The sequence below is a fragment of the Somniosus microcephalus genome, unplaced genomic scaffold (genome assembly GCF_052327205.1).
Source record: "Somniosus microcephalus isolate GS21.2 unplaced genomic scaffold, FLI_Smic_1.0 unresolved_chr3, whole genome shotgun sequence".
Classification (NCBI taxonomy): Eukaryota; Metazoa; Chordata; class Chondrichthyes; order Squaliformes; family Somniosidae; genus Somniosus; species Somniosus microcephalus.
The window spans coordinates 58873095-58900683 of record NW_028225181.1 but is presented as its reverse complement, the minus strand read 5'-3'; the positions used below and the strand labels follow the sequence as shown (position 1 = coordinate 58900683).

The window sequence follows — 27589 nt, the reverse complement described above, 5'->3', positions numbered from 1 at the left end:
GATGATGGAGATGCCTGTGGGGCAGGCCCTTTTTGACCCCCACATACAGACATCGATTCCCTGTCCCGACTCCCACCACTTGCCCCAACATGCACTAGTCCCTTCTTGGGTCCCGGTGACCGTTCGGTGGGTGTCGTTCCCCATCCGTTCCCAGTCAGCTGTGCGAGCCCCCATGTCCATGCTCAGCTTCCTGAGCCACCACCATCTTCCCAGGGGAATCTGTCCTGTGCAAGTCAGGCCCACGCGTTTCCCCTCAGTGACCCCGACCCGTGAGGCCACAACCTGTACGCTGGGGCAGGGGAGGGTGGCCTCCCCATAGGTGAACCGGGTCTCGCTGGAGTACCGGGTGGAGTTGGATCCCAACCACCCGGGCCATCTTCCCTCGTGGGCGTAGACGGCAGGCTCCTCCACGCCTTGTTCACTGCTCCCGGCAGTCACCACTGGAGCCCCCTCTCCCGAGCACCCGTAGATGTGAGAGTCCTCCACGTCACCTCGCTTTCCGATGCTCATCCCTAGCAGGGCGAGTAGGAGTACGTCCCCTTCACTCTCAAATCCTTTCCTGCAAAGAGACACAAGAGCATACAGCCACATCCCGAGGAGATTCTCTGGCTTGGGTGAAGCATAGTCGAGTCTCGCGACCTCGACTCAATACAAACACTCTTAACAAACTACTACTGTATAAAAACTACCCATCACCGTATTTAAACTTAAACACCCATACGTAACAATATAAACTTACGCTAAACTATATACATCTGCCGCCCGTCTCCGGGCGGCCAGGCTAATTCCTGTTTGGACTGCGGCACACCACTCCCTCCGGTGTGGCTGCACTGCCCTGCACTGTTGGTCCCTTGCCGCCCGTGGCTGCTGGCTGGGGACCTCTGCCTTCCGACCGATCCCTCACTCGAGAGGCGGCCCTTGTTAACTGGGGAGCTGGTGACCATGGCTTTCTCGGCTGAGGCATCCGTGGGGACCTTCTAAGGACTTTGGCGGGTGGGGTTTTCTTGTCTGGTGGGCCTTTAGCCCGAACCGCTGCCCCCTCCGGCGCGGCCTGTGGACTTACCACTGCCGCTGGCTGGGGATTCCCCACCCTCAGGCTTCACCTCTCCTGAACCTGGGCTAAGGGCAGGTAACTCTTCGCAGCCTGTTGCTGCCAGCTGTGAGTCTCTGCCCCAGGTCCCAAATCTGGGTCAGGGGCGGGGTCTTCACCCTCGGGTCCCTCCTCCTCTAAACCTGGGTCCAGGGCGGGGTCTTCGACCTCAGGTCCCTCCTCCTCTAAACCTGGGTCTGGGGCGGGGTCTTCGACCTCAGGTCCCTCCTCCTCTAAACCTGGGTCAGGGGCGGGGTCTTCACCCTCGGGTCCCTCCTCATCTGGATCCTGGAAGAGCGGGGGAGTGTCCCAGGCGGTGGGCGGGATGGCCCCACCCCTTAAACAAGCCACAGCACCTGCCTGAGCAGCCTGTGAACTTGCTCCTGCTGCAGGCTGAGGATTTCTGTCCTCAGACCTTACCCCAACCGACTGCTTTCTCCTCTCAGGTTTAAACAGTTTGCACTGGTTGATATGGAACCATTTGGTGCACCGAGGCATCTTAACGGCTGTATTGATTTCTTTGTGGGTTCAATGACGAGACATTTATGAAAGAGAATGACTTTTAATCTAAAGCTTGTTCAACTCTTTTATACAGCTTTTACAGGAGACACGATGCTTGCGATGCATCTAGAATGAAACTGAAACTAAACTAACTGCCTTGCTTCTCTCGGTCACATGCCCTCTGCTGGTCAGGCACAAGCAATCAATACATGCAAACATGCTATTAAGGCATCATAATCGAACAGGCAAATACCATCTCTATTTGCTGATATCATTACATCTCCTTTTCTTAAAACAAAAGTATTTTATTTTTAACTAACAACATGTTTTCTTTGTATTAATCTGCATTTTAACTGTAACACTTAATGAACTTACATTATCATTATCATGATCAAGGTTTTTTAACCTTGCTTTGTGTGTTCACATGAAATATGTCAATACACTAGAACTTGAAGAAAGAATAAGATAACATTACTTCCTTCTATAACAATAGTCCTTAAATTTGCTCAATGAGTCTCTCAGGAGGCTTCACGTGTCTTGAGGATTTTCTGATTGATTGTCCTTGAATCTGAGTTGTTGCCTCAGATGATGTGTTCTCAGCTGTGTGATCAGGTTGTTCAACAGTATCAGTCTCTTGACCTGCTGTGGCTGGTCCCATGAGAAGATCTCGACGATTTCTTCTCAGAACAGCACCCTCATCTGTCTGAATGGTGTATGATCTTGGTTGAACTTCACTCAGGACAGTTCCCTTCTGAGTCCATGTGTTTGTTTTGTCTTTCAACCTTACTTGGTCACCAGTGTGGAGTTCAGGTAGGTTTTGTGTTCCTCTGTCATAGTAGTACTTTTGCTTTTCTTTCTGTTGTTCTTTGAACTTCCTCACTTTCTCCCCCTCTTTTGTTTTCAGGAGGTTCTCCGGGATGGGTAGGTTTGACCTTAGCCGACGTCCCATCAGGAGTTGGGCTGGTGACATATCACACTCGAGCGGTGTTGTGCGGTATACAAGCATGCTCTGGTAGAAGTCAGTTCCACTGTCTTTTGCCTTGTACATCAGTCTTTTCACTGTGTTTGCGGGCTCTCCTGGGTCAACAGCTCTGGACAACGTGTCTGCTGTATACATCAGCTTACCCGGTGTGTACGCAACATTCAGTTCATCATAGACTGTCTCTCCTTCGCTTTCCACAACAAGGACTCTCTTTACCAGGTTCAGTCTCTCACAGGCTTTTAAACATAGTATGGCTTGCACATCCTTTGGCACCACGATTAATGCTAGCGTGTGCTCTCTGTTCTTGTGTGTTACTTTGACAATGCATCTTCCTTGCACTGGTATATCAGTACCTGAGTATCCTGTCACTTTCACTTTGATTCCATGTATCTTTGGTCTGGGTCTAATTTTCTTAAAATCAGTCTCTGATATCACATTAACTTGTGCTCCAGTATCCAATTTAAATGGAATGTGTATGTCATTCACTTTTAGTGTCAACATCCAGTCTCTTTCTTCTTTTTTGTTTTCAGTCACAACATCTACATAGAACTCCTCTATGTCACTTTCATCTACTGCATGGACCTTGCTTTGTTGCACTTGGTTCTTGCAGCAACGGGCATAATGGTTGTTCTTGTTGCAACTATTGCATGTTTTACCATATGCTGGACACTTTCTTGGTGGATGCTGTGTACCGCATCGACTACATGTCTTTCGATTGTCCCTTTCATTTTCGTTCGCTGGCCACGCCTCTTTTTTCACATTGGCGCTCGTTTTGTTAAACGGTTTGTATCCGTTCTTTCTCACTGCATCCACGTTGCAGCTATTGTCACTGAACAGCTCCTTTGCCTGCGACTTCACAGTCTCTGTAGCCCTACACAGTGCTATGGCTTTTCCCAGGTCTAGATCTTGCTCTCTTAGCAGTCTTTCCCTTAGACCATTATTTGGAATACCACACACCAGTCTGTCTTTTATCAGCGAGTCTGTTAGTCCCCCAAATTCACACGATTTGCTTCTGTTTCTCAGTTCAGTCACATACTGATCAATAGTCTCACCCGTTTTCTGAACACGTGAAAAATCTGTGCCTCTCAAACGTCACGTTACGTTTAGATATGCAGTAGGCCTCAACCTGTTCCATTATTTTATCTAGCTTCATTTTGTCTCCATTAGCAGCAAATGTGAAGTTATTATACACCTCCAGCGCTTCACCACCCACGACATGTAAGAATACTGACAATTTCTTATTATCACTTTTCTCGTCAGCTCCGATTGCCGCTAAATACAACTCTACACGTTGTTTGAATCTCCTCCAATTTTCAGCCACATTACCTGTCAACTGAAGCGTCGCCGGTTGGTGTAAACCTTCCATTTTTTCACTTCGTTAGCTATTCTCCAATGGTAAGCAATGATGTTCTCTTTTGGCTTGCTAATTTGTGGAGAGCTGATTTAACTTCAGATTTTTCCTCTTCATCTCTTTCAGTCACTTCTGACACCATGTATTGATTTCTTTGTGGGTTCAATGACGAGACATTTATGAAAGAGAATGACTTTTAATCTAAAGCTTGTTCAACTCTTTTATACAGCTTTTACAGGAGACACGATGCTTGCGATGCATCTAGAACGAAACTGAAACTAAACTAACTGCCTTGCTTCTCTCGGTCACATGCCCTCTGCTGGTCAGGCACAAGCAATCAATACATGCAAACATGCTATTAAGGCATCATAATCGAACAGGCAAATACCATCTCTATTTGCTGATATCATTACAACGGCGTTTACCATGGGGCTGGCCTTGTCTACAATGCTGTAGGGCCCCATGTACAATGGTTCCAAACTCCCTACTCGGGCATAGTTCCTCACCATGACCTGATCTCCTACCTCCCACTCGTGGTGCTTTCTTGGTTCGAGCAGCAATCGATTACTCCGTTGCTGCCTTCCCATGTTCCCAGCCGTCTGCTCATGGACCTGCTTCAGGTGCTCAAAGAGGTTTCGGGCGAACCTGTCTCGGTTTACCTCCCTGAGCTGACCCTCCGTGAGCACCGGGTCTAGTACTTGGGTGGGGGTCCACATAACCCTGCCAGTCATCAGCTCGTGCGGGGAGTACCCCGTGCTTTCCAACTGGCTGGCCCGGATCCCCATCAGGACCAGTGGTAGGACCTCGGCCCATTTACGGGGCGAGTCCACCGTCTCCTTCCTCAACCTTTCCTTTAGGGTCCTATTCATTCTTTCCACAATCCCTGATGACTGGGGGTTGTGGGCCACGTGCCACTTCCCCTCGATGCCTAGCAGCATAAGGGTGTTCTGCATCACCTGTCCGGTGAAGTGACTCCCTTGGTCGGACTCCACATACTGTGGTAGTCCCCACCAGGAGAACACCTCCCGGACCAGGATCCTGGCAGTACCCAGAGCTGTGGCATCCAACTCCGGCATCTCCACACCATGTTCTGCAGGGGAAGGCCTCTACACATTTGGTGAACACGTCCACCAGGACTAGGCAGCACTTATAGCCTCCCTGGGCGGTGGGCAGGGACCCGATGTAGTCGACCTGTATTGACTGCCATGGTCCCTCTACCCTCCTGATGTGTCCCATAGGTACCTTCCTTTTGTGGGGGTTGGGGTTATTAGCAGCGCACACAAGACAGCCTGCACAGAGCTCGCGGACATCTTCCCTGAGTCCCGGCCACCATCCCGCCTGTTCCACCCATTGCCAGGTGGTCTCAGGCCCGGGGTGGCCCGCTCCTGGGCCCTCATGGGCCAGTTGAAGGAATTCCCTCCGGTGTTGCTGGGGCACAACCCACTGTTCCCCCCGGAACAGCATGCCCTCTTTTACGGAGAGGGTTGCTGTGCCGTACGGACCCGCTACCGTTTTTCCCTCAGTCGCTGCGCCGAGGACTGCCTTGAGGATGGGGTCTTGGGCTTGGACCGTCTTGAGGTCCGGGGCTAACGCTACCCCTGCAGTCCCTTGTGTCCCATTCCTACCCCTGACTGCTGCCATGGGTCTGGATCCATATGGGTCCCAGAAAGTGCCTGTGCGGGCACCCTCCCTGGCCAGCATGTCAGCCTGCTGGTTACCCTGACTACGGGGTCCTGTGGAGGAATGGGCTTTCACCTTGTCAATGAAGACCTCCCCTTCCTCCCCCACCGCCGCTAGGATTTTCTCCAGCAGGGGTTTCACTGTGAGGGGTCACCCGTCGGTGGAGGTGTATCCGCGGCGGGACCAGGTGGCCAGGTGCTCCGTACACGAATTGCACGTGAACATGCTGTCCGAGCAAATCGTGTATGGGGTGGGGAAGATTTCGGGGTGTGTAACGACGTACACTACCGTGGACAGTTCAGCCTGCTGGGCGCTCATGGAACCGGGGAGTTTAATCGCCAGGGCAACGTTCACCGCTGGGTCATAAACTCCACACCCCGTGAGACGCTCGCCAGCAGATACCGTGCTGGAACCATCTACATAGATCTCGCGGCCTGTGGGGTGTATCCCGGCCCATAAACCTATGTCCACTTCCCAAACCCCTTCTATGGAACACCAGTGGGCTGTTCCAGGATATACCAGGTTGGCTGCGAGCTTTGGCTCACAGTGACCCTTCACTCTAAGATCCATCTGTGAGAGCAGCAAGGTCCAGCGAGCAATGCGGGCACTGCTCACCGTCCCATCCTTGATCCTCCCATCCAGAAGCATCTGGGTGGGTGTGTGATGGGTGAGGAGGGTGATGGGAGAGGTGCCTGTGAAGATCAATGATCTTTTCACAGCCCAATGTGTGGCCAAGAGGTGCCGCTCACAGTTGGAGTAGCTCCTCTCCACCTCCGTGAGGACTCTGGAGGAGTAGACCGCGGGCCTTAGCCTGCCGTGCCGCTCTTGGAGCAGCACAGCACTGAGACTATCCCCGCTGGCTGCTACCTCCAAGAAGAACTCTTTCCCCCCATCTATGGCCCCTAGAGCTGGTGCGGTCTGCAAGTCTCCCTTGAGTTTAACAAACGCTGCCTGGCAACCCTCATCCCAAGCCCACTCCACTCCCTTATGTAGGAGTCGGAGCAGAGGGGCTGCTGTGGCTGCATAGTCCTCAATGAAGTCTCTGCAGTACCCGGTTAGCCCTGAAAATGACCTCACACCCGTAACTGTGTTGGGGACGGGTAACTCCTGTACTGCCTCCCTCCTAGCCTTATCTATGGCCCTTTCCCCAGCGCGTATGGTCAGGCCCAGGAATTTCACCTCCTGCTGGCCGATCTGCGCTTTCTTTGGGTTTACTTTGAAACCCTTGTGCCTGAGCAGCTCCAGCAGTTTGGCCAGTAGTGGGCCATGCTCCTCTCTCGAATCAGTGAACAGGAGCAGGTCATCCACGTACTGCACCAACTGTCTGGGCTGGCTGAAACCCTTTAAACTGTTCGCCGTGCACTGGTGGAAAATGCTGGGGCTGTTATGGAAGCCCTGCGGCAAACAGTTCCACGTGTACTGTTGCCCTTTAAACGTAAAGGCAAACTTGTACTGATCCTCCCTCCTTAAAGGGATGGACCAAAACCCGTTGGAAATATCCAGCACCTTGAAAGTGGTCGCGGATGCTGGGATACTTCCTACCAGGTCGGCAACTGCTGCTACCGTGGGTGCACAGGCTGGGATGTTGCTGTTGAGCACCCGATAGTCCACCGTGGCCCTCCAGGAGTTGTCCGGCTTTCTAACCGGCCACAGTGGAGAGTTTACGTGGGTGGCTATCATTCTCAAGACTCCCTGCTGCACTTCCCTGGGGAAGACTCCCTCCGGCTCCGCTTCCCTGGGGAAGTTATACTGTTTCTGTGGTTGGGCCATGGGGTCCCCGTCTACGCTGACCTCAAACCCGTTGACCCTCCCGCAGTCGTGTTTATGCGTGGCTAGGTGGGCCTGCACAAATGCCTGGAACCCCTGTGAGGTGTTACTGACCATGAGCTCGAGGTTATAACCCTCTTTGGGCTTCATGGTGCACAGGGTCCCCTTCCCTTCCTTTCCTGGGATTACTACAATCTTGCCGTCCTTTCCTGTACTTGCCCCCCATAGGCAATGATTCCTTAAATCTACTAGGATCCCGTGGTCTACAATAAAGTTGGCCCCCAGGACCCCTCTTCCACCCTCCACTTCCCATCTCATCAGGACACAGGTCCACTTGGAGCGGAGTGGTCCTAACCGAATGACGAGCGGGGTGGAAAACGAGCCGGCCTGTCCTTTGCCTGGGAAACCCGACAGGCTGTATGGGACCCCGCTAGATAGAGGCGAGGTGGTGGGGTTATCTGAATGGACCTCGGTGCATGATGCCCCCGTGTCCAACAGATAGGTCCCCTTCACCTTTTCCACCTCCATCTCCATGAGGGGTCTCTTCCATTCATCGTACCGAAGAGAACACAGGTAAACAGGTTGCGCTGGCTCTAGTCAGGGCTGTGGGTTGGATGGGGCTGATGGGGTCAGAGCACCGGTAGTGGCGGCTACTCTCCCGTGGCCAGTCAATAAGGACCTCATGGTGTCCAAAAATGACTCGACCGCGGCGGGAGGGATTCCCGCCTCCGCCTTTTGGGCTGGGGCCGTGGAATTATTTCCCTTGCTGTCTTTCCAAGGGTTTTTGCACTCCTTCCTCCAGTGGCCGTCCTTCCCACACCCATAACAATTCGTCTTAGTGCTAGGAGGGTTATTCCCTTCCTGATGCCACTCCATCCTACCCGGTCCGGGTTTTACCTCATACACCTTCCCCTTGGGTGGGTGTGCATCGGTTCCCCTACTGTTCTTATAGGCTAGGGTCGACTGCCTGATCACCGTAAGTTCGGTGGTCTGGGGATTCTTGGGGTTGAACCAGACTTCCGCCTTGGCCCAGACCTGTGGCAAACTGTTCGCCACCAGGCAATGGAGCCAGTGGGCCAGCTGATCCCGGTTCAGGAATGCCCAATTAGGTGCCCCAGGACAGATGCTCCCATAAACCGGCCATAACCTGTCCGCGAAACCTGCGGGATTTCTCCTGCGAGCTGCACCGTCTTCTCCACACGGGAGAAAGGCCTCCAGAACCTCATCCCTGAGTGCCTCATACCCGCACTGCCCCCTCTTACACTCATCAGAGAGGGATTGGAGGAGCCTACTCTCCAGGGAGAATAGCAGCATTTTGGCCTGCTCAGCACCATCGCAGTCGTTGACGTTGGCTTCCTGCTCTACCTCCCTGAAGTGGATCGAGGGGTCTCCCGTCTCGGAGAGCTTTGGGATAGGGCTCACCATAGCCCTAAGCTGCTGGGTGCTATAGGGTAATACGAACTGGTTTTGGAGAGGTCACTCGTCGTCACTATTGGCGGGTGGGCCGAACCTCCGATGCCGGGCTGGGCACATCGGTCCCGGCTCCGACCTCTCTGGCGGGGGTTGTTCCACCTCCGCTCCCACCTCTGGCTTCACCCCCCCCCTTGCTGCCAGACCTCGCTAAAACCTGGCGCTACGGGTGGTGGTTGTGAGACCTCCTGTCCCTCAACCGGGTCGTCCCTGGGCACTACCAATGATATTTGGACCATTCTCCCCTCGTTCCCTATAAAATCCACCTGGCCTGCCTTCGGGCTCATGAGGCACACCATGCCTTTTGCCTTCCTGAGGGCCAGGCTCAGATTTTCTAGCTGTTCCTTGCAGGGGCCATGATCTGCATCTTCAAACCCCTGTTCGCTCGCTAGCTTGTAAGCTGCCTTTACCTCTTTTACTTTCTCCTCCTGCTCTCTAACTTGACTCGCTAGGCGGGCGTTCTTTTCCCGCAACCTCAACTCATTATCCTTGGCTTCGGTGACTTGGCACTGTAGGTATTCCAACCTGGCCTTGTGTTCTCCCATTAAATTTACCCTTTCCTGATTCAGGGCCTGCAATGCTACCAATAACTTCTCCCCTGCTAGAGCCTTGTCCTGGATCTCCAGGGCTGACTCCTTTATCTCGGCTGCCTGTGCTGCAACGAGCCTGTCCAAAAGCTGGACCTGCTCCTTGAAGCACATCAGCCAGGCTGCCTTCTCTAAGGATTTCTTGTGCTCCTTCCCTTCTGTCCACTTAGCTGCGGCATCTACAGGACGCCCAGCCCTTAACAGAGTGGTGATCCACTTCTTCGTGATATTCACCTTACTGAACACATAATCAGAAATCCTTTCCTCCATCATGGTTTGCTCATCCGAACCATTTTCTACTGTATCGCACCCCTGTTGCTGGAGTCCTGCCGTGGTCGCCATTTCTGTAGGGGGTGGCGTGTGGCGTGTGCCCAGTTAGCTTCACCTCTGACTGTCTCTGAATGGTTCAAATCACTCCCACACCCCTGGATTCTAGACACCGGACTTAGGTACAGGCGACGATACAGAAAATCGAGCAGACAAGTGGTTTGGTGCAAGAAAACCAGAATTTTATTAAAAGGCTAAATAAAACACAATACTACTGAGAATTACTGGTATAGTTACAGGCATAAACAGTTACACTTATATGGGAATGAGGAACACACGGCACATCGAGGGAAACAAATACATTAAAAATCCCCATTTTCCTTATCCCACCCCCTATTCCTAACTCGATTAAGCTATGAGGGGCCAGGAATTCATGCTCACCAATTCAAAACCTGTTGCTTTAAGTGGGTTGGTTTTTGAGGTCCACTCTTTCTGTCCTTTGGGGTATCCCATCGCCACGTGGTCACAGGGCGCAGCGCTGAAGTTGTTTGTGCGAGGCACCCTCCTTTTCCTCAGCTAACGTCGTCGTCGAGTCGCGATTTTGTCGTCTTCTTCTTCCTTGGGCAGTTTAGTCGCTGACAGTATTGCTGCGGTTGGGGGTCGGTTGGCGTTTTTTACCGTCTAATGGTTTTGCTACCCAAGCTTCGAACACCAGCTTATTCTTCAACTGGGCTATTACTGTCCATGTGACAAACGCCAGCTTATAACTAGGCCGTTTGTCTTGATTTTGCTACCCATCCTTCGAACGCCAGCATATTCTTGAATTGGGGTTTTACTGTCCATACATGTAACGCCAACTTATTGACCAAACGCCAGCTTATAACTAGGCGTTTGTTCCCCAACGCTCCTTCCGCTGCCCTTCTCTGCTCTTATCGGTTTACCGTAATTCTTCGTCTCGTCTCGTCTGGTCTCGTCTGTCCGTTTGTGGCCTGTGTGTCCTGTGTGGTTTCGAACTCGGGCCTCGTTCTCCTCCCGCGTTTGGGCCCTTGGTGTAGTAATGGGCGTCCTTGGTGTTGAGCGGCGCGGGGAGCGAGAAGAGAGCCCGCCACGAGGCCAGGGCACGAGAACGAGAGGCAGCAGGCCAAGGCCACACGATGCGGGCAGGAGCAAGAGTCAAGAGAGCGATTGCCACCGATGGGCCTACAATTATACCCGCTCTTCAATCCTTATCTGCCCGCCAAATCAGGTCAGTCCTTTGTCTAACTTTTGGCGGCCTCATTTAAACTGATTACAGCCATTTACTTTAACGACTCTTGAAATGGCTGTCTCTGTGTTTTAACGGTTTCGATGTCCTGGTTGTTGGTTATGTATGAGACTTAATCGGGTTTTCCTGACTTGATGGCTTCTGTGAGCTGTTACCGATTAAATATGCAGAAACCTGATGGCCTCGATTATAGGCCCATTCTAGCTTGATCTGTTTCAAGGCGAATGAATGCATATTCTGTGTTAACTTTGGCTGTCTGGCTGCAGTCTTTTCACAGATTCCTGCATTTTAAGTTTCGTTCCAGGCTTGCAGAGCCTTGCTTTTAAAATCCTGTCCTTTTGGTCACGAGGTTGCAGTAGCCATTTTGGGCACCCTGTCTTTTTATAACTTGTCCAATACAGTGTCCCTTTATCCATAACTTCGGGGAATGTCATCATGGGTGACTTTAATCTACATATAGATTGGGCCAACCAAATTAGTAACAATACTGTGGAGGAGGAATTCCTGGAGTGTTTATGGGATGGTTTCCTGGACCAATATGTCGAGGAACCAACCAGAGATCAGGCCATCTTAGACTGGGTATTATGTAACGAGAAAGGATTAATTAGCAATCTTGTTGTACGAGGCCCCTTGGGTCGGAGCGATCATAATATGATCGAATTCTTCATTAAGATGGAGAATGAAGTAGTTGACTCAGAGACTAGGGTCCTCAATTTAAATAAAGGAAACTACGATGGTCTGAGGAGCGAGTTGGGTAGGATTGATTGGGGAATGGCACTCAAAGGGTTGACGGTGGATAGGCAATGGCAAACATTCAAAGACCGAATGGATGAACTACAGAATTTGTTCATCCCAGTTTGGCATAAAAATAAAACAAAAAAGGTGACTCAACCGTGGCTAACAAGGGAAATTAGGGATAGCATAAGATCCAAGGAGAGGACATATAAATTGGCTAGAAAAAGCAATAATCCTGAGGATTGGGAGCAGTTTAGGAGTCAACAAAGGAGGACAAAGGGATTAATTAAGAAAGGGAAAATAGAATATGAGAGTAAGCTTGCAGGGAACATAAAAACTGACTGTAAAAGGTTTTATAGATATGTGAAGAGAAAAAGATTGGTGAAGTCAAGCGTAGGTCCTTTACAGTCAGAATCAGGGGAATTTATAATGGGAAACAAGGAAATGGCAGACCAACTAAATACATACTTTGGTTCTGTCTTCACAAAGGAGGACACAAATAACCTCCTAGAGATGTCGGGGAACATAGGGTCTGATGAAAGGGAGGAACTGAAAGAAATCAGTATTTGTAGGGAAATGGTGTTAGGAAAATTGATGGGGCTGAAGGCCGATAAATCCCCAGGGCCTGATGGTCTACATCCCAGGGTATTAAGGAAGTGGCCCTAGAGATAGTAGATGCATTGCTGGTCATCTTCCAGAACTCAATAGACTCTGGAACGGTACCCATGGATTGGAGGGTAGCTAATGTTACCCCACTATTCAAAAAAGGTGGTAGAGAAAAAGCGGGGAATTATAGACCGGTAAGCCTGACATCGGTAGTGGGGAAAATGCTAGACTCTATTATAGAGTCATAGAGTAATACAGCACGGATAGAGGCCCTTTGGCCCATCGTGTCCGCGCCGGCCATCAAGCCCTGTCTAATCTAATCCCATATTCCAGCATTTGGTCCATAGCCTTGTATGCTATGGCATTTCAAGTGCTCATCCAAATGCTTCTTAAATGTTGTGAGGGTTTCTGCCTCCACAACCCTTTCAGGCAGTGAGTTCCAGACTCCAACCACCCTCTGGGTGAAAAAGTTCTTTCTCAAATCCCCTCTAAACCTCCCGCCCTTTACCTTGAATCTATGCCCCCTAGTTAATGACCCCTCTACTAAGGGAAAAAGCTCCTCAGCATCCATCCTATCTATGCCCCTCATCATTTTGTACACCTCAATCATGTCCCCCCTCAGCCTCCTCTGCTCCAAGGAAAACAAACCCAATCTGCCCAGTCTCTCTTCATAGCTGAAGCGCTCCAGCCCTGGTAACATCCTGGTGAACCTCCTCTGCACCCTCTCCAACGCGATCACATCCTTCCTGTAGTGTGGCAACCAGAACTGCACACAGTATTCCAGCTGTGGCCTAACCAGTGTTTTATACAGCTCCATCATAACCTCCTTGCTCTTATATTCAATGCCTCGGCTAATGAAGGCAAGTATCCCATATGCCTTTTTTACCACCTTATCCACCTGTTCCGCCGCCTTCAGGGATCTGTGTACTTGCACACCCAGATCCCTCTGACCCTCCGCCTAGGGTCTTACCATTCATTGTGTATTCCCTTGCCTTGTTAGTCCCCCCAAAGTGCATCACCTCACACTTTTCCAGGTTAAATTCCATTTGCCACTGTTCCGCCCATCTGACCAACCCATCTATATCGTCCTGCAGACTGAGGCTCCCCTCCTCGCTATTTACCACCCTACCAATTTTTGTATCATCCGTGAACTTACTGATCATACCTTTTACATTCATATCCAAGTCATTAATGTAGACCACAAACAGCAAGGGACCCAGCACCGATCCCTGTGGTACCCCACTGGCCACAGGCTTCCAGTCACAAAAACAACCTTCGACCATCACCCTCTGCCTTCTGCCACTAAGCCAGTTTTGTATCCAATGTGCCAAGGCACCCTGGATTCCATGGGCTCTTATAAAAGATGTAATAGCAGAGCACTTGGAAAGCAGTGACAGGATCGGACAAAGTCAACATGGATTGACAAAAGGGAAATCGTGCTTGACTAATCTACTGGAATTTTTTGAGGATGTAACTGGTAAAATAGATAAGGGAGAACCAGTGGATGTGGTGTATTTGGACTTTCAGAAGGCTTTCGATAAGGTCCCACATAAGAGATTAGCGTGCAAAATTAAGGCACATGGGATTGGGGGCAAGGTACTGACTTGGATAGAGAACTGGTTGGCGGACAGAAAGCAAAGAGTTGGAATAAACGGGTCATTTTCCGAGTGGCAGGCAGTGACTAGTGGGGTACCGCAAGGATCGGTCCTAGGACCCCAGCTGTTCACAATATATATTAATGATCTGGACGAGGGAATTGGATGTAATATCTCCAAATTTGCAGACGACACAAAGCTGGGTGGGAGGGTAAGCTGTGAGGAGGATGTCGGGAAACTCCAGTACGATTTGGACAGGTTGGATGATTGGGCAGAAACATGGCAAATGCACTATAATGTGGATAAATGTGAGGTTATCCACTTTGGTGGCAAAAACAGGAAGGCAAATTATTATTTGAATGGCAATAGATTGGGAGAAGGGGAAGTGCAAAGAGACCTGGGTGTTATTGTGCACCAGTCGCTGAAGGTAAGCATGCAGGTGCAGCAGGCGGTTAAGAAGGCAAATGGTATGTTGGCCTTCGTAGCAAGAGGGTTCGAGTACAGGAACAAGGATGTCTTGCTACAGTTGTACAGGGCCTTGGTGAGACCGCACCTTGAGTATTGTCTGCAGTTTTGGTCGCCTTATCTGAGGAAGGATGTTCTTGCCATGGAAGGAGTGCAGCGAAGATTCACCAGGCTGATACCTGGGATGGCAGGAATGACGTATGAGGAGAGATTGTGTCGATTGGGCTTATACTCACTGGAGTTTAGAAGATTGAGAGGGGAACTCATCGAAACCTATAAAATTCTGTCAGGCCTGGACAGACTAGATGCAGGAAGGATGTTTCTGATGGCCGGGGAGTCCAGAACCAGGGGTCATAGTCTAAGGATAAGGGGTAAGCCATTTAGGACTGAAATGAGGAGGAATTTCTTCACCCAGAGAGTGGTGAACCTGTGGAATTCTCTGCCGCAGAGGGCGGTGGAGGCCAGTTCATTAAATATATTCAAGAAAGAGTTGGATATATTTCTTAAGGCTAAAGGGATCAAGGGATATGGGGAGAAGGCAGGGACAGGGTACTGAATTTGGAGGATCAGCCATGATCTCATTGAATGGCAGAGCAGGCTTGAAGGGCCGAATGGCCTACTCCTGCTCCTATCTTCTATGTTTCTATGTTTCTATGTCTCTCTCTCTCTCTCTCTCTGTCTGTCTCTCTGCCTCTCCCTCTCTCTCTGTCTCTCTCTTTGTCTCTCTCTGTCACTCTCTCTGTCACTCTCTCTGTCACTCTTTCTCTCTTTGTCTCTCTCTCTCTCTCTCTGTCTCTCTCTCTCTCTGTCTCTCCCTCTCTGTCTCTCCCTCTCTTTGTCTCTCTCTCTCCCTGTCTGTCTCTCTCTCTGTCTCTCTCTCTCTGTCTCTCTCTTTCTCTCTCTCTCTGTCTCTCTCTCTCTCTGTCTCTCTCTCTGTCTATCTCTCTCTCTGTCTCTCTCTCTCTGTCTCTCTGTCTCTCTCTCTGTCTATCTCTCTCTCAGTTCAGTTCAGTTCAGTTCAAATGCTTTATTGGCATGAAAGTTTACAGAGAACCATATTGCCAAAGCTTACATAGCAAAAAGGTACAGTTTTCCAACATTCTGTAGGTGTCAATCGATTTGACATTTGTTGGGTATATACAATATTACTTTTAAACAATATTAATTTTAAACAGTCTTTCTACTTCATTTGGTACGTTCAATATTAATTTTAAACAGTCTTACTTTTAAACAGTCCTCAGGTTGTGACATGTTGTTACATATTTAGCCCCAAGGTATGGTCTGTCTCCTTCTCGTAGGACTAATCTCAATTTTGACAGATCATCCAATTCCTTGAAATCTGGGGTTGTTTGGCTTAGCTTGTTGAATAATATGTTTCTTGATGTGTTGAATTTTTCGCATTTTAGGAGGAAATGCATTTCTGTTTCAACCTCGCCAGCCAGACATTGATCGCATATTCTATTCTCTCTAGGCTGCCAGGATTTCTTGTATCTGCCTTTTTCAATTTCCAGTTGGTGGTCGCTTAGTCTGTACCTGGTGAGGGTCTGTCTCTGTTTTGTGTCTCTGATGGTCGTGAGGTAGTCTGACAGTTTATATTCTCTTTTTAGGGCCCGGTAACATTCTAATCTGCTTTGGCTTTCGGTTATTTTGTTCCAATGTTCCAGGTAGGTTTCTTTGCATTGTTTAATGATTTGGTTCACTCGGATTGGTGTTTGGACGGCTGTGTTGGTCTGGGGCTGGTCAGGGTCCGGCTGAGTACTTAGTTTCAGTAGCAGCTGACTCAGGGGACTCTTTTCTGGGTTTAGCTCTTGGGTCTGAAAGGCTTTGAAATGAAGGGTGTCTGGGGAGCTAGATTTGAGGTGATTTAGGAAGTTTAGTGCTCGTTTTTGGATGTTTATTATCAGTGGGTATCTGCCTAGTTCGGCTCTGCATGCATTTGTTGGCGTTTTTCTTTGGGTGCGAAGGATGCTTCGGCAGAATTCTGCATGTAGGGCTTCTATTGTGTGTTTTTCCCATTTAGTGTAGCTTTGGTGATTTAGCGGGCCCCATACTTCACTACCGTACAGTGCAATGGGGAGGATTATGCTGTCAAAAATTTTGAGCCAGATTTTGATTGGGATTTGGATGTTGTAGAATTTTCTTTTTATTGCATATAGGGCTCTTCGGGCTTTTTCTTTTAGTGCATTCACTGCTATGCTGAAGCTCCCTGATGCTGTAATAGTTAGACCAAGGTAGGTGTAGCTCATCGTGTGTCCTATAGTGGTATCACTGAGGGTAAACTGGTATTTGTTTTCCTGACATCTGGGTCTTTTCTGAAAAATCATGATGTTGGTTTTCTTTAGATTTACTGTTAGAGCCCAATTTTGGCAGTATTTGTCAAGTAGGTCTAGTTGTTGCTGTAATCCCTGTTCTGTGGGAGACAGCAGAACCAGGTCGTCCGCATAGAACAGGGACTTCACTTCTCCATCCAGGAGACGGAGACCTGGTGACTCGCTTTGCTCCAGCATGTCTGCTAATTCATTTATGTATATGTTGAACAGGGTCGGGCTCAAATTGCAGCCCTGCTGGACGCCTCTTCTCTGGGTGAAGAAATCGGTGCGTTTGTCTCCAATTTTGACCCCGCATTTGTTTTTCAGATACATTGATTTAATAAGGTCATAGACTTTGCCCCCTATTCCACACTGAAGAAGTTTATAATAGAGCCCTTCGTGCCATATAGAGTCAAAGGCTTTCTTGAAGTCGATGAAACAGGCGAATATTTTCCCATTTTTTGTTTGGTGTATATGTTTTTCAATGAGGGTGTGAAGGGTATAGATCTGGTCGGCGGTGCGGTGTTTTGGAAGAAAGCCTATTTGGTTTTTTCTGAGGATATTATGTTTGTTAAGAAAATCAAGTAATCTACTATTTAGAATACTGCAGAATAACTTCCCTAGACAACTGTTGACACAGATGCCGCGGTAGTTATTTGGGTCTGATTTGTTTCCACTTTTATATATGGCGGAGATTAGTCCTTGGCACCAGATATCGGGAAAACAGCCTGAGCGTAATATGATGTTGAATAGTTTGAGTATCGCACCCTGCATCTCCATATTGCTGAACTTTAGCATTTCATTTTTGATGTTGTCTGGGCCACAGGCTTTCTTTAGGTGGAGAGATTTTGTTTTTGTGGCCAGTTCTTTCCATGTGATTGGGGAGTCTAGAGGGTTTTGGTTGTCTTTAATTGTTGCTTCTAATGTGTGGAGTTTTTCTGTGACCTGATGTTGACTTGGGTTTGTTTTGTTTTTTGGGATGTCTTTGTAGAGGTTTTCAAAATGTGTTCTCCAGATGTCGCCATCTTGGATTGGTAATGCTTGCAATTGTGTTGTACTCAGGTTATTCCACATTTCCCAGAATTGTTTTGGATTGGTGGAGTTTTCAATTTCTTCGAGTATTTTGTGGGTATAGTTTTGTGTTTTGTTCCTAATGGTGTGTTTATATCTTTTGAGGGTTTCATTGTATCTAGTACGTAGGTCCGGATTGTTTGGTTGCCGATGCTTTTGGTTTGATATTTTTCTCAGGTCTTTTCTGGCATTTTTGCATTCGTGGTCAAACCATTTCATATTTTTATTTTGTCTTTTGTGATGCTTCCTCTTCTGTTTCACGAGGTCGGCTTTTACAGCTGCCTCATGGAAGATCATATTTATATCCTCTATGGCCGTGTTTACACCATCTCTGGTGATCTCATATAGATTTTCCTTAAATTTTGAAATTTTACTTGTGAGATCAGGTGAATTTAGTGCTGTGATGAATTTATCTCCACTGTCTGGGGCCCATCTGTATGTCTGGTTTATTTTATGTAGCTTACTGTGTTCCTTTTTTGTGTCTGTAGTTTGGGCAGAAAGTTTAAGGTACACATTTATTTGGTTATGGTCTGAGAGGGGGGATTGTTGCCTGACAGTGAATGCGTTGATATCGCAGGGGTCCAGGTCAGTGATTGTATAGTCCACCACACTAGACCCAAGAGTTGAGGAGTATGTGAGTCTCCCTTGGGAGTCCCCTCTGAACCTACCATTAACTATGTACAGGCCTAAGGCTCGGCAGAGTTGCACTACCTCCCTACCGCTTTTGTTTATTTCACGATCAAGGTTGTTCCGATTTGCGATGGCTGGTGTGACATCTAAAGGGGTCTGGCCAAACACATGGTTGTTTCCCTGTGGGTCTATGAAGTCAGGTTCACAACCGGTCCTTGCATTTAGGTCCCCACATATTATCACCTTTCCTTGGGCCTGGAAATGGCTGATTTCCATGTGGAGAGTATCAAATAACTCCTCTTCGAAATATGGCGAATCTATTGGAGGTATGTAGATCGCACATAAGTAAACATCTTTTTTTGCTATTCCTATATTTTTATCTAGTTTTAGCCATACGTGTGATTTCCCCTGTTTTACCGGTGAGATGTGTTTGTCCAGTTCTCCCTTATACCACACCAATATTCCCCCGGAGGTTCTGCCCTTGCGTGTTTTAGTGTTCTTTACTGAGGGCACAATGATTTCATGGTACATTGGAGGACAGTGGGTCGGCATGTCCTTTTGGCACCATGTTTCTGTTAACACAATTATATCAATGTCTTTTATAGCTTTTAGGAATTCAGGGTCTGTACTCTTCATCCCAAAAGTTGAGGAGCGGAGGCCCTGGATATTCCAGCAGCTTATGTGGAAAGAACGCATTTATATAGTTCAATAAAACGAAATAAAATGGACCTATTTTGTGGGATGAGTGTGGAAACACTATTTTCTATAATGCTAAGTGATGATTTAGTATAAATTTCATGAGGCATGCACATATATCTATCTAATAATAGTAATAATACTGATAAGATAACAATAATGATAATGATAAATAACAATATTAATAATTTCTCCGGCTTTCTATCAGGCTGTTCAGCATCGTCATGATCTTTCTCAGTTCTTGGTCTACAGTCTGTGGTCTAGAGGGGGGTCTTGGGTCAGGTATAAAAGCACGGTTCTGTTGTCGGTTTTGTAAAGGGGGGTGGGGGACATTGGTGGTCCTGTTTGGGCTCCCAATGGTAGGGGGGGTGGGAGGGCTGCGTCTTTTGGCAGTGTTTATGAGGTTTCTTGCGAAGACCCACATCCGCTGTTTGAGTAGATGTATTTCGTCATAGAGGTCCCTTGTGTTGATGTTTGGATGATGGGCCAGGGAGACGTTGGGGAGGACAGAACATCTCTCTCTCTCTCTGTCTCTCTGTCTCTCTGTCTCTCTCTCTGTCTCTCTCTCTCTCTCTCTGTCTCTGTCTCTCTCGGTCTCTCTCTCTCTCTGTCTGTTTCTCTGTCACTCTCTCTTTCTCTCTGCCTCTGTGTCTCTGTGTCTCTCTCTCTCTCTCTCTGTCTCTCTCTCTGTCTCTCTCTCTGTCTCTCTCTCTCTGTCTCTCTCTTTCTCTCTCTCTCTGTCTCTCTCTCTCTCTGTCTCTCTGTCTCTCTCTCTGTCTATCTCTCTCTCTCTCTGTCTATCTCTCTCTCTCTCTCTGTCTCTGTCTCTCTCGGTCTCTCTCTCTCTCTCTCTGTCTGTTTCTCTCTGTCTCTCTCTCTCCAATTCCAATTCAATTCCAATTCAAATGCTTTATTGGCATGAAAGTTTACAGAGAACCATATTGCCAAAGCTTACATAGCAAAAAGGTACAGTTTTCCAACATTCTGTAGGTGTCAATCGATTTGACATTTGTTGGGTACATACAATATTACTTTTAAACAATATTAATTTTAAACAGTCTTTGTACATCATTTGGTACGTTCAATATTAATTTTAAACAGTCTTAATTTTAAACAGTCCGCAGGTTGTGACATGTTGTTACATATTTGGCCCCAAGGTATGGTCTGTCTCCTTCTCCTAGGACTAATCTCAATTTTGACAGGTCATCCAATTCCTTGAAATCTGGGGTTGTTTGGCTTAGCTTGTTGAATAATATGTTTCTTGATGTGTTGAATTTTTCGCATTTTAGGAGGAAATGCATTTCTGTTTCAACCTCGCCGGCCAGACATTGATCGCATATTCTATTCTCTCTAGGCTGCCAGGATTTCTTGTATCTGCCTTTTTCAATTTCCAGTTGGTGGTCGCTTAGTCTGTACCTGGTGAGGGTCTGTCTCTGTTTTGTGTCTCTGATGGTCGTGAGGTAGTCTGCCAGTTTATAATCTCTTTTTAGGGCCCGGTAACATTCTAATCTGCTTTGGCTTTCAGTTATTTTGTTCCAATGTTCCAGGTAGGTTTCTTTGCATTGTTTAATGATTTGGTTCACTCGGATTGGTGTTTGGATGGCTGTGTTGGTCTGGGGCTGGTCAGGGTCCGGCTGAGTACTTAGTTTCAGTAGCAGCTGACTCAGGGGACTCTTTTCTGGGTTTAGCTCTTGGGTCTGAAAGGCTTTGAAATGAAGGGTGTCTGGGGAGCTAGATTTGAGGTGATTTAGGAAGTTTAGTGCTCGTTTTTGGATGTTTATTATCAGTGGGTATCTGCCTAGTTCGGCTCTGCATGCATTTGTTGGCGTTTTTCTTTGGGTGCGAAGGATGCTTCAGCAGAATTCTGCATGTAGGGCTTCTATTGTGTGTTTTTCCCATTTAGTGTAGCTTTGGTGATTTAGCGGGCCCCATACTTCACTACCGTACAGTGCAATGGGCAGGATTATGCTGTCAAATATTTTGAGCCAGATTTTGATTGGGATTTGGATGTTGTAGAATTTTCTTTTTATTGCATATAGGGCTCTTCGGGCTTTTTCTTTTAGTGCATTCACTGCTATGCTGAAGCTCCCTGATGCTGTAATAGTTAGACCAAGGTAGGTGTAGCTCATAGTGTGTCCTATAGCGGTATCACTGAGGGTAAATTGGTATTTGTTTTCCTGACATCTGGGCCTTTTTTGAAAAATCATGATGTTGGTTTTCTTTAGATTTACTGTTAGAGCCCAATTTTGGCAGTATTTGTCGAGTAGGTCTAGTTGTTGCTGTAATCCCTGTTCTGTGGGAGACAGCAGAACCAGGTTCTCTCTCTCTCTGCCTCTGTGTCTCTCTGTCTCTCTCTCTCTCTCTCTCTCTCTCTGTCTCTCTCTCTGTCTCTCTGTCTCTCTCTCTCCAATTCCAATTCAAATGCTTTATTGGCATGAAAGTTTACAGAGAACCATATTGCCAAAGCTTACATAGCAAAAAGGTACAGTTTTCCAACATTCTGTAGGTGTCAATCGGTTTGACATTTGTTGGGTACATACAATATTACTTTTAAACAATATTAATTTTAAACAGTCTTTGTACTTCATTTGGTACGTTCAATATTAATTTTAAACAGTCTTAATTTTAAACAGTCCTCAGGTTGTGACATGTTGTTACATATTTGGCCCCAAGGTATGGTCTGTCTCCTTCTCCTAGGACTAATCTCAATTTTGACAGGTCATCCAATTCCTCTCTCTCTCTCTCTCTCTCTGTCTCTCTCTCTGTCTCTCTGTCACTCTCTCTGTCTATCTCTCTCTCTCTCTCTGTCTCGCTCTCTCTCTCTGTCTCTCTGTCTCTCTCTCTGTCTGTCTCTCTCTCTGTCTCTCTCTCTGTCTCTCTGTCTCTCTCTCTCTCTCTCTCTCTCTCAGTCTCTCTCAGTCTCTCTCTCAGTCTCTCTCAGTCTCACTCTCTCAGTCTCTCTCAGTCTCTCTCTCTGTCTCTCTCTCTGTCTCTCTGTCTCTCTCTCTGTCTATCTCTCTCTCTCTCTCTCTCTCTGTTTCTCTCTCTCTCTCTCTCTCTCTCTCTGCCTCTGGGTCTCTGTCTCTCTCTCCTTGGTGTACATGTACATAGATCCCTGAAGGCAGCAGAACAGGTGGATAAGGTGCTTAAAAAGGCATATGGGATACCTGCCTTCATTAGCCGAGGCATAGAATATAAGAGCAGGGAGGTTATGATGGAGCTGTACAAAACGCTGGTGAGGCCACAGCTGGAGTACTGTGTGCAGTTCTGGTCACCTCACTATAGGAAGGATGTGATTGCTTTGGAGAGGGTGCAGAGAAGATTCACCAGGATGTTACCTGGGATGGAGCGCTTCAGCTATGAAGAGAGGCTGGACAGGCTGGGGTTGTTTTCCTTGGAGCAGAGAAGGCTGAGGGGGGACCTGATTGAGGTGTACAAAATTATGAGGGGCATAGATAGAGTGGATAGAAAGGAACTTTTTCCCTGAGTAGGGGGGTCAATAACAAGGGGGCATAGATTCAAGGTAAGGGGCGGGAGGTTTAGAGGGGATTTGAGGAAAAGCTTTTTCACCCAGAGGGTGGTTGGAATCTGGAACTCACTGCCTGAAAGGGTGGTAGAGGCAGGAACCCTCACAACATTCAAGAAGCATTTGGATGCGCACTTGAAAGGCCATAGCATACAAGGCTATGGACCAAATGCTGGAAAATGGGATTAGATTAGATAGGGCTTGATGGCCGGCGCAGACACGATGGGCCGAAGGGCCTCTTCCTGTGCCTAGAAATTCAGTGGGCTGCGCCACCAGTTAGCGCCCAAAGAGGGCACTCAGTGGCTTTAGCGCCACTGGCCACGCCTCCCGCGATATTTAGCGGGGCGCTAATGGCGGCGTTAGCTTGTAGCGCTGCGCCGCCACCGATGACGTCATTGGTGTGCGCAGCTCCCCGCTCCCGCCCCGATCGCGATATTTGGCCGCGACCACCTCTGTAACGCCGGTCGCAAATCGCGACCGGTTCACGGGGCCTACCTGTGGCGGTAGTGGCGCAAATTAAGGTGGAGGTGCGGGGCGGCCATTCTTCCCGGTGGCCGCCTGCCAGCACCTCCTCGCGCCGGCCTCCTGATCCACCCCCCGGGCAGTGCCGGCTGTGTCCCAAAAGCCCGGCACTTCTCCTCGGTGTCGGGCTCTTTTGCTGGCACTCGCGATCGGTGATCGCGCTGGCGCAGGCCCCTCCCCCTTAAGAAGGGGAGGATGGCCTGCAGTACAGCAGCGCGCCGTGCCGCAGCATGTGGCGCTGTGGCACGTAGCGCGGCGATATTCAGTTTGAGCGCCCCAAGCAGGACGCGGGGAGCCTCGAGCAGCGCCCCCAGTCCCTCTTGGGGCGCTCCCACTGAATATCGGGAGGGCGCAAGCGGCTCTGGCCAGAGCGCAAATTCCAGCGCCCAGGCGAGCTTGGCGCCCAAACACGGCGCCACCGAATTTCTAGGCCTAGGACTCTGACTCTCTGTCTCTCTGTCCATCTCTCCCTCTGTCTCCCTCTGTCCCTCTCTCCCTCTCTCTCTCTCTCTCTCTGTCTCTGTCTCTCTCTCTCTCTCTCTCTCTGTCCCTCTCTCTCTCTCTCTCTCTCTCCCTCTGTCCCTCTCTCCCTCTCTGTCTCTCTCTGTCCCTCTCTCCCTCTCTGTCTCTCTCTGTCCATCTCTCCCTCTCTCTCTCTCTCTCTGTCTCTCTCTCTCTGTCAGTTCAGTTCAGTTCAGTTCAAATGCTTTATTGGCATGAAAGTTTACAGAGAACCATATTGCCAAAGCTTACATAGCAAAAAGGTACAGTTTTCCAACATTCTGTAGGTGTCAATCGATTTGACATTTGTTGGGTACATACAATATTACTTTTAAACAATATTAATTTTAAACAGTCTTTCTACTTCATTTGGTACGTTCAATATTAATTTTAAACAGTCTTACTTTTAAACAGTCCTCAGGTTGTGACATGTTGTTACATATTTGGCCCCAAGGTATGGTCTGTCTCCTTCTCCTAGGACTAATCTCAATTTTGACAGATCATCCAATTCCTTGAAATCTGGGGTTGTTTGGCTTAGCTTGTTGAATAATATGTTTCTTGATGTGTTGAATTTTTCGCATTTTAGGAGGAAATGCATTTCTGTTCCCCCGCCGTCTCTCTCTCTCTCCCCCGCCGTCTCTCTCTCACTCCCCCGCCGTCTCTCTCTCTCTCTCTCCCCCGCCGTCTCCCTCTCTCTCTCTCTCCCCCGCCGTCTCTCTCTCTCTCTCTCTCTCCCCCGCCGTCTCTCACTCTCTCTCTCTCCCCCGCCGTCTCTCTCTCTCTCTCTCTCTCTCCCCCGCCGTCTCTCTCTCTCTCTCTCTCTCCCCCGCCGTCTCTCTCTCTCTCTCCCTCGCCGTCTCTCTCTCTCTCCCCCGCCGTCTCTCACTCTCTCTCTCTCCCCCGCCGTCTCTCTCTCTCTCTCTCTCTCTCCCCCGCCGTCTCTCTCTCTCTCTCTCTCTCCCCCGCCGTCTCTCTCTCTCTCTCCCTCGCCGTCTCTCTCTCTCTCCCTCGCCGTCTCTCTCTCGCTCTCTCTCTCTCTGTCTCTCTCTCTGTCCCTCTCTCTCTCTCTCTGTCTCTCTCTCTGTCTCTCTCTCTCTGTCCCTCTCTCTCTCTCTGTCTCTCTCTCTGTCTCTCAAATTCAAATTCAAATTCAAATGCTTTATTGGCATGAAAGTTTACAGAGAACCATATTGCCAAAGCTTACATAGCAAAAAGGTACATTTTCAAACATTCTGTAGGTGTCAATCGATTTGACATTTGTTGGGTACATACAATATTACTTTTAAACAATATTAATTTTAAACAGTCTTTGTACTTCATTTGGTACATTCAATATTAATTTTAAACAGTCTTAATTTTAAACAGTCCTCAGGTTGTGACATGTTGTTACATATTTGGCCCCAAGGTATGGTCTGTCTCCTTCTCCCAGGACTAATCTCAATTTTGACAGGTCATCCAATTCCTTGAAATCTGGGGTTGTTTGGCTTAGCTTGTTGAATAATATGTTTCTTGGTGTGTTGAATTTTTCGCATTTTAGGAGGAAATGCATTTCTGTTTCAACCTCGCCGGCCAGACATTGATCGCATATTCTATTCTCTCTAGGCTGCCAGGATTTCTTGTATCTGCCTTTTTCAATTTCCAGTTGGTGGTCGCTTAGTCTGTACCTGGTGAGGGTCTGTCTCTGTTTTGTGTCTCTGATGGTCGTGAGGTAGTCTGCCAGTTTATATTCTCTTTTTAGGGCCCGGTAACATTCTAATCTGCTTTGGCTTTCGGTTATTTTGTTCCAATGTTCCAGGTAGGTTTCTTTGCATTGTTTAATGATTTGGTTCACTCGGATTGGTGTTTGGATGGCTGTGTTGGTCTGGGGCTGGTCAGGGTCCGGCTGAGTACTTAGTTTCAGTAGCAGCTGACTCAGGGGACTCTTTTCTGGGTTTAGCTCTTGGGTCTGAAAGGCTTTGAAATGAAGGGTGTCTGGGGAGCTAGATTTGAGGTGATTTAGGAAGTTTAGTGCTCGTTTTTGGATGTTTATTATCAGTGGGTATCTGCCTAGTTCGGCTCTGCATGCATTTGTTGGCGTTTTTCTTTGGATGCGAAGGATGCTTCGGCAGAATTCTGCATGTAGGGCTTCTATTGTGTGTTTTTCCCATTTAGTGTAGCTTTGGTGATTTCGCGGGCCCCATACTTCACTACCGTACAGTGCAATGGGCAGGATTATGCTGTCAAATATTTTGAGCCAGATTTTGATTGGGATTTGGATGTTGTAGAATTTTCTTTTTATTGCATATAGGGCTCTTCGGGCTTTTTCTTTTAGTGCATTCACTGCTATGTTGAAGCTCCCTGATGCTGTAATAGTTAGACCAAGGTAGGTGTAGCTCATAGTGTGTCCTATAGTGGTATCACTGAGGGTAAACTGGTATTTGTTTTCCTGACATCTGGGCCTTTTTTGAAAAATCATGATTTTTTTTTTAGATTTACTGTTGGAGCCCAATTTTGGCAGTATTTGTCGAGTAGGTCTCGCTCTCTCTCTCTCTGTCTCTCTCTCTCTCTCTCTCTGTCCCTCTCTCTGTCTCTCTCTCTGTCTCTCTCTCGCTCTCTCTCTCCCTGTCTCTCTCTCTCTCTGTCTCTCTCTCTCTCTCGCTCTCTCTCTCTGTCCCTCTCTCTCTCTCTCTCTGTCCCTCTCTCTCTCTGTCCCTCTCTCTGTCTCTCTCTCTCGCTCTCTCTCTCTCTGTCTCTCTCTCTCTCTGTCCCTCTCTCAATTCAATTCAATTCAATTCAATTCAAATGCTTTATTGGCATGAAAGTTTACAGAGAACCATATTGCCAAAGCTTACATAGCAAAAAGGTACAGTTTTCCAACATTCTGTAGGTGTCAATCGATTTGACATTTGTTGGGTACATACAATATTACTTTTAAACAATATTAATTTTAAACAGTCTTTCTACTTCATTTGGTACGTTCAATATTAATTTTAAACAGTCTTACTTTTAAACAGTCCTCAGGTTGTGACATGTTGTTACATATTTGGCCCCAAGGTATGGTCTGTCTCCTTCTCCCAGGACTAATCTCAATTTTGACAGGTCATCCAATTCCTTGAAATCTGGGGTTGTTTGGCTTAGCTTGTTGAATAATATGTTTCTTGATGTGTTGAATCTCCCTGTCTCTCTCTCTCTCTGTCTCTCTCTCTCTCTCGCTCTCTCTCTCTGTTTCTCTCTCTCTCTGTCTCTCTCTCTCTCTCTCTCGCTCTCTCTCTCTCGCTCCCTCTCTCTCTGTCTCTCTCTCTCTCTCTCGCTCTCTCCCTCTCTGTCTCTCTCTCTCTCTGTCCCTCTCTCTCTCTCTCTGTTTCTCTCTCTCTGTCTCTCTCTCTGTCTCTCTCTCTGTCAGCTCTGTGCCATGTGGGTGTAGTCTGTGACCTTGAAATGTTGCAGAAACAGTTTCTGAAGCAAATCTGCAAGTCATAGTGAGTTATTTTCTTCGGAATAACAGGAAGTTTACCCAGTGACAGGAAAGAGTCAATCAGTTTGATCTCTTCGCTTATCATCACCACCCACTTGTGGGCCATTCAAAACCACAAAACAATCCAGACCCAACATTCTGCCCAAGCGCTGCTCCCATTACCCTTCCCCATCTATCATAGAATCCTAGAATGGTTACAGCACAGAAGGAGGCCATTCGGCCCGTCGAGTCCGTGCCGGCTCTCTGCAAGACCACTTCAGCCAGTCCCACTCCCCCGCCCTTTCCCCGTAGCCCTGCAATTTTATTTCCTTCAGCTATTTAGCCAACTCCCTTTTGAAAGCCACGATCGAGTCTGCCTCCACCACGCTTTCAGGCCGTGCATTCCAGGTCCTAACATCTCGCTGCATAAAAAAGTTTTTCCTCACATCGCCTTTGGTTCTTCTGCCAATCACCTTAAATCTGTGTCCTCTGGTTCTCGACCCTTCCGCCAATGGGAACAGTTTCTCTCTGTCTACTCTGT

The 27589-nt window shown here is 48.1% G+C and overlaps 1 protein-coding gene across 1 annotated transcript in view; it reads right to left on the bottom strand.

Annotated features, from left to right (window-relative positions):
• Window positions 1-512: 512 nt before the first annotated feature.
• The window catches only part of LOC147091590 (solute carrier family 2, facilitated glucose transporter member 3-like), a 240930-nt gene continuing 213853 nt past the window's right edge, over window positions 513-27589 (bottom strand). The window contains exon 6 of the mRNA XM_085976611.1: window positions 513-559. Within this exon, the coding sequence (XP_085832737.1) occupies window positions 513-559 (47 nt within the window). The remainder of the gene's footprint in view (window positions 560-27589) is intronic.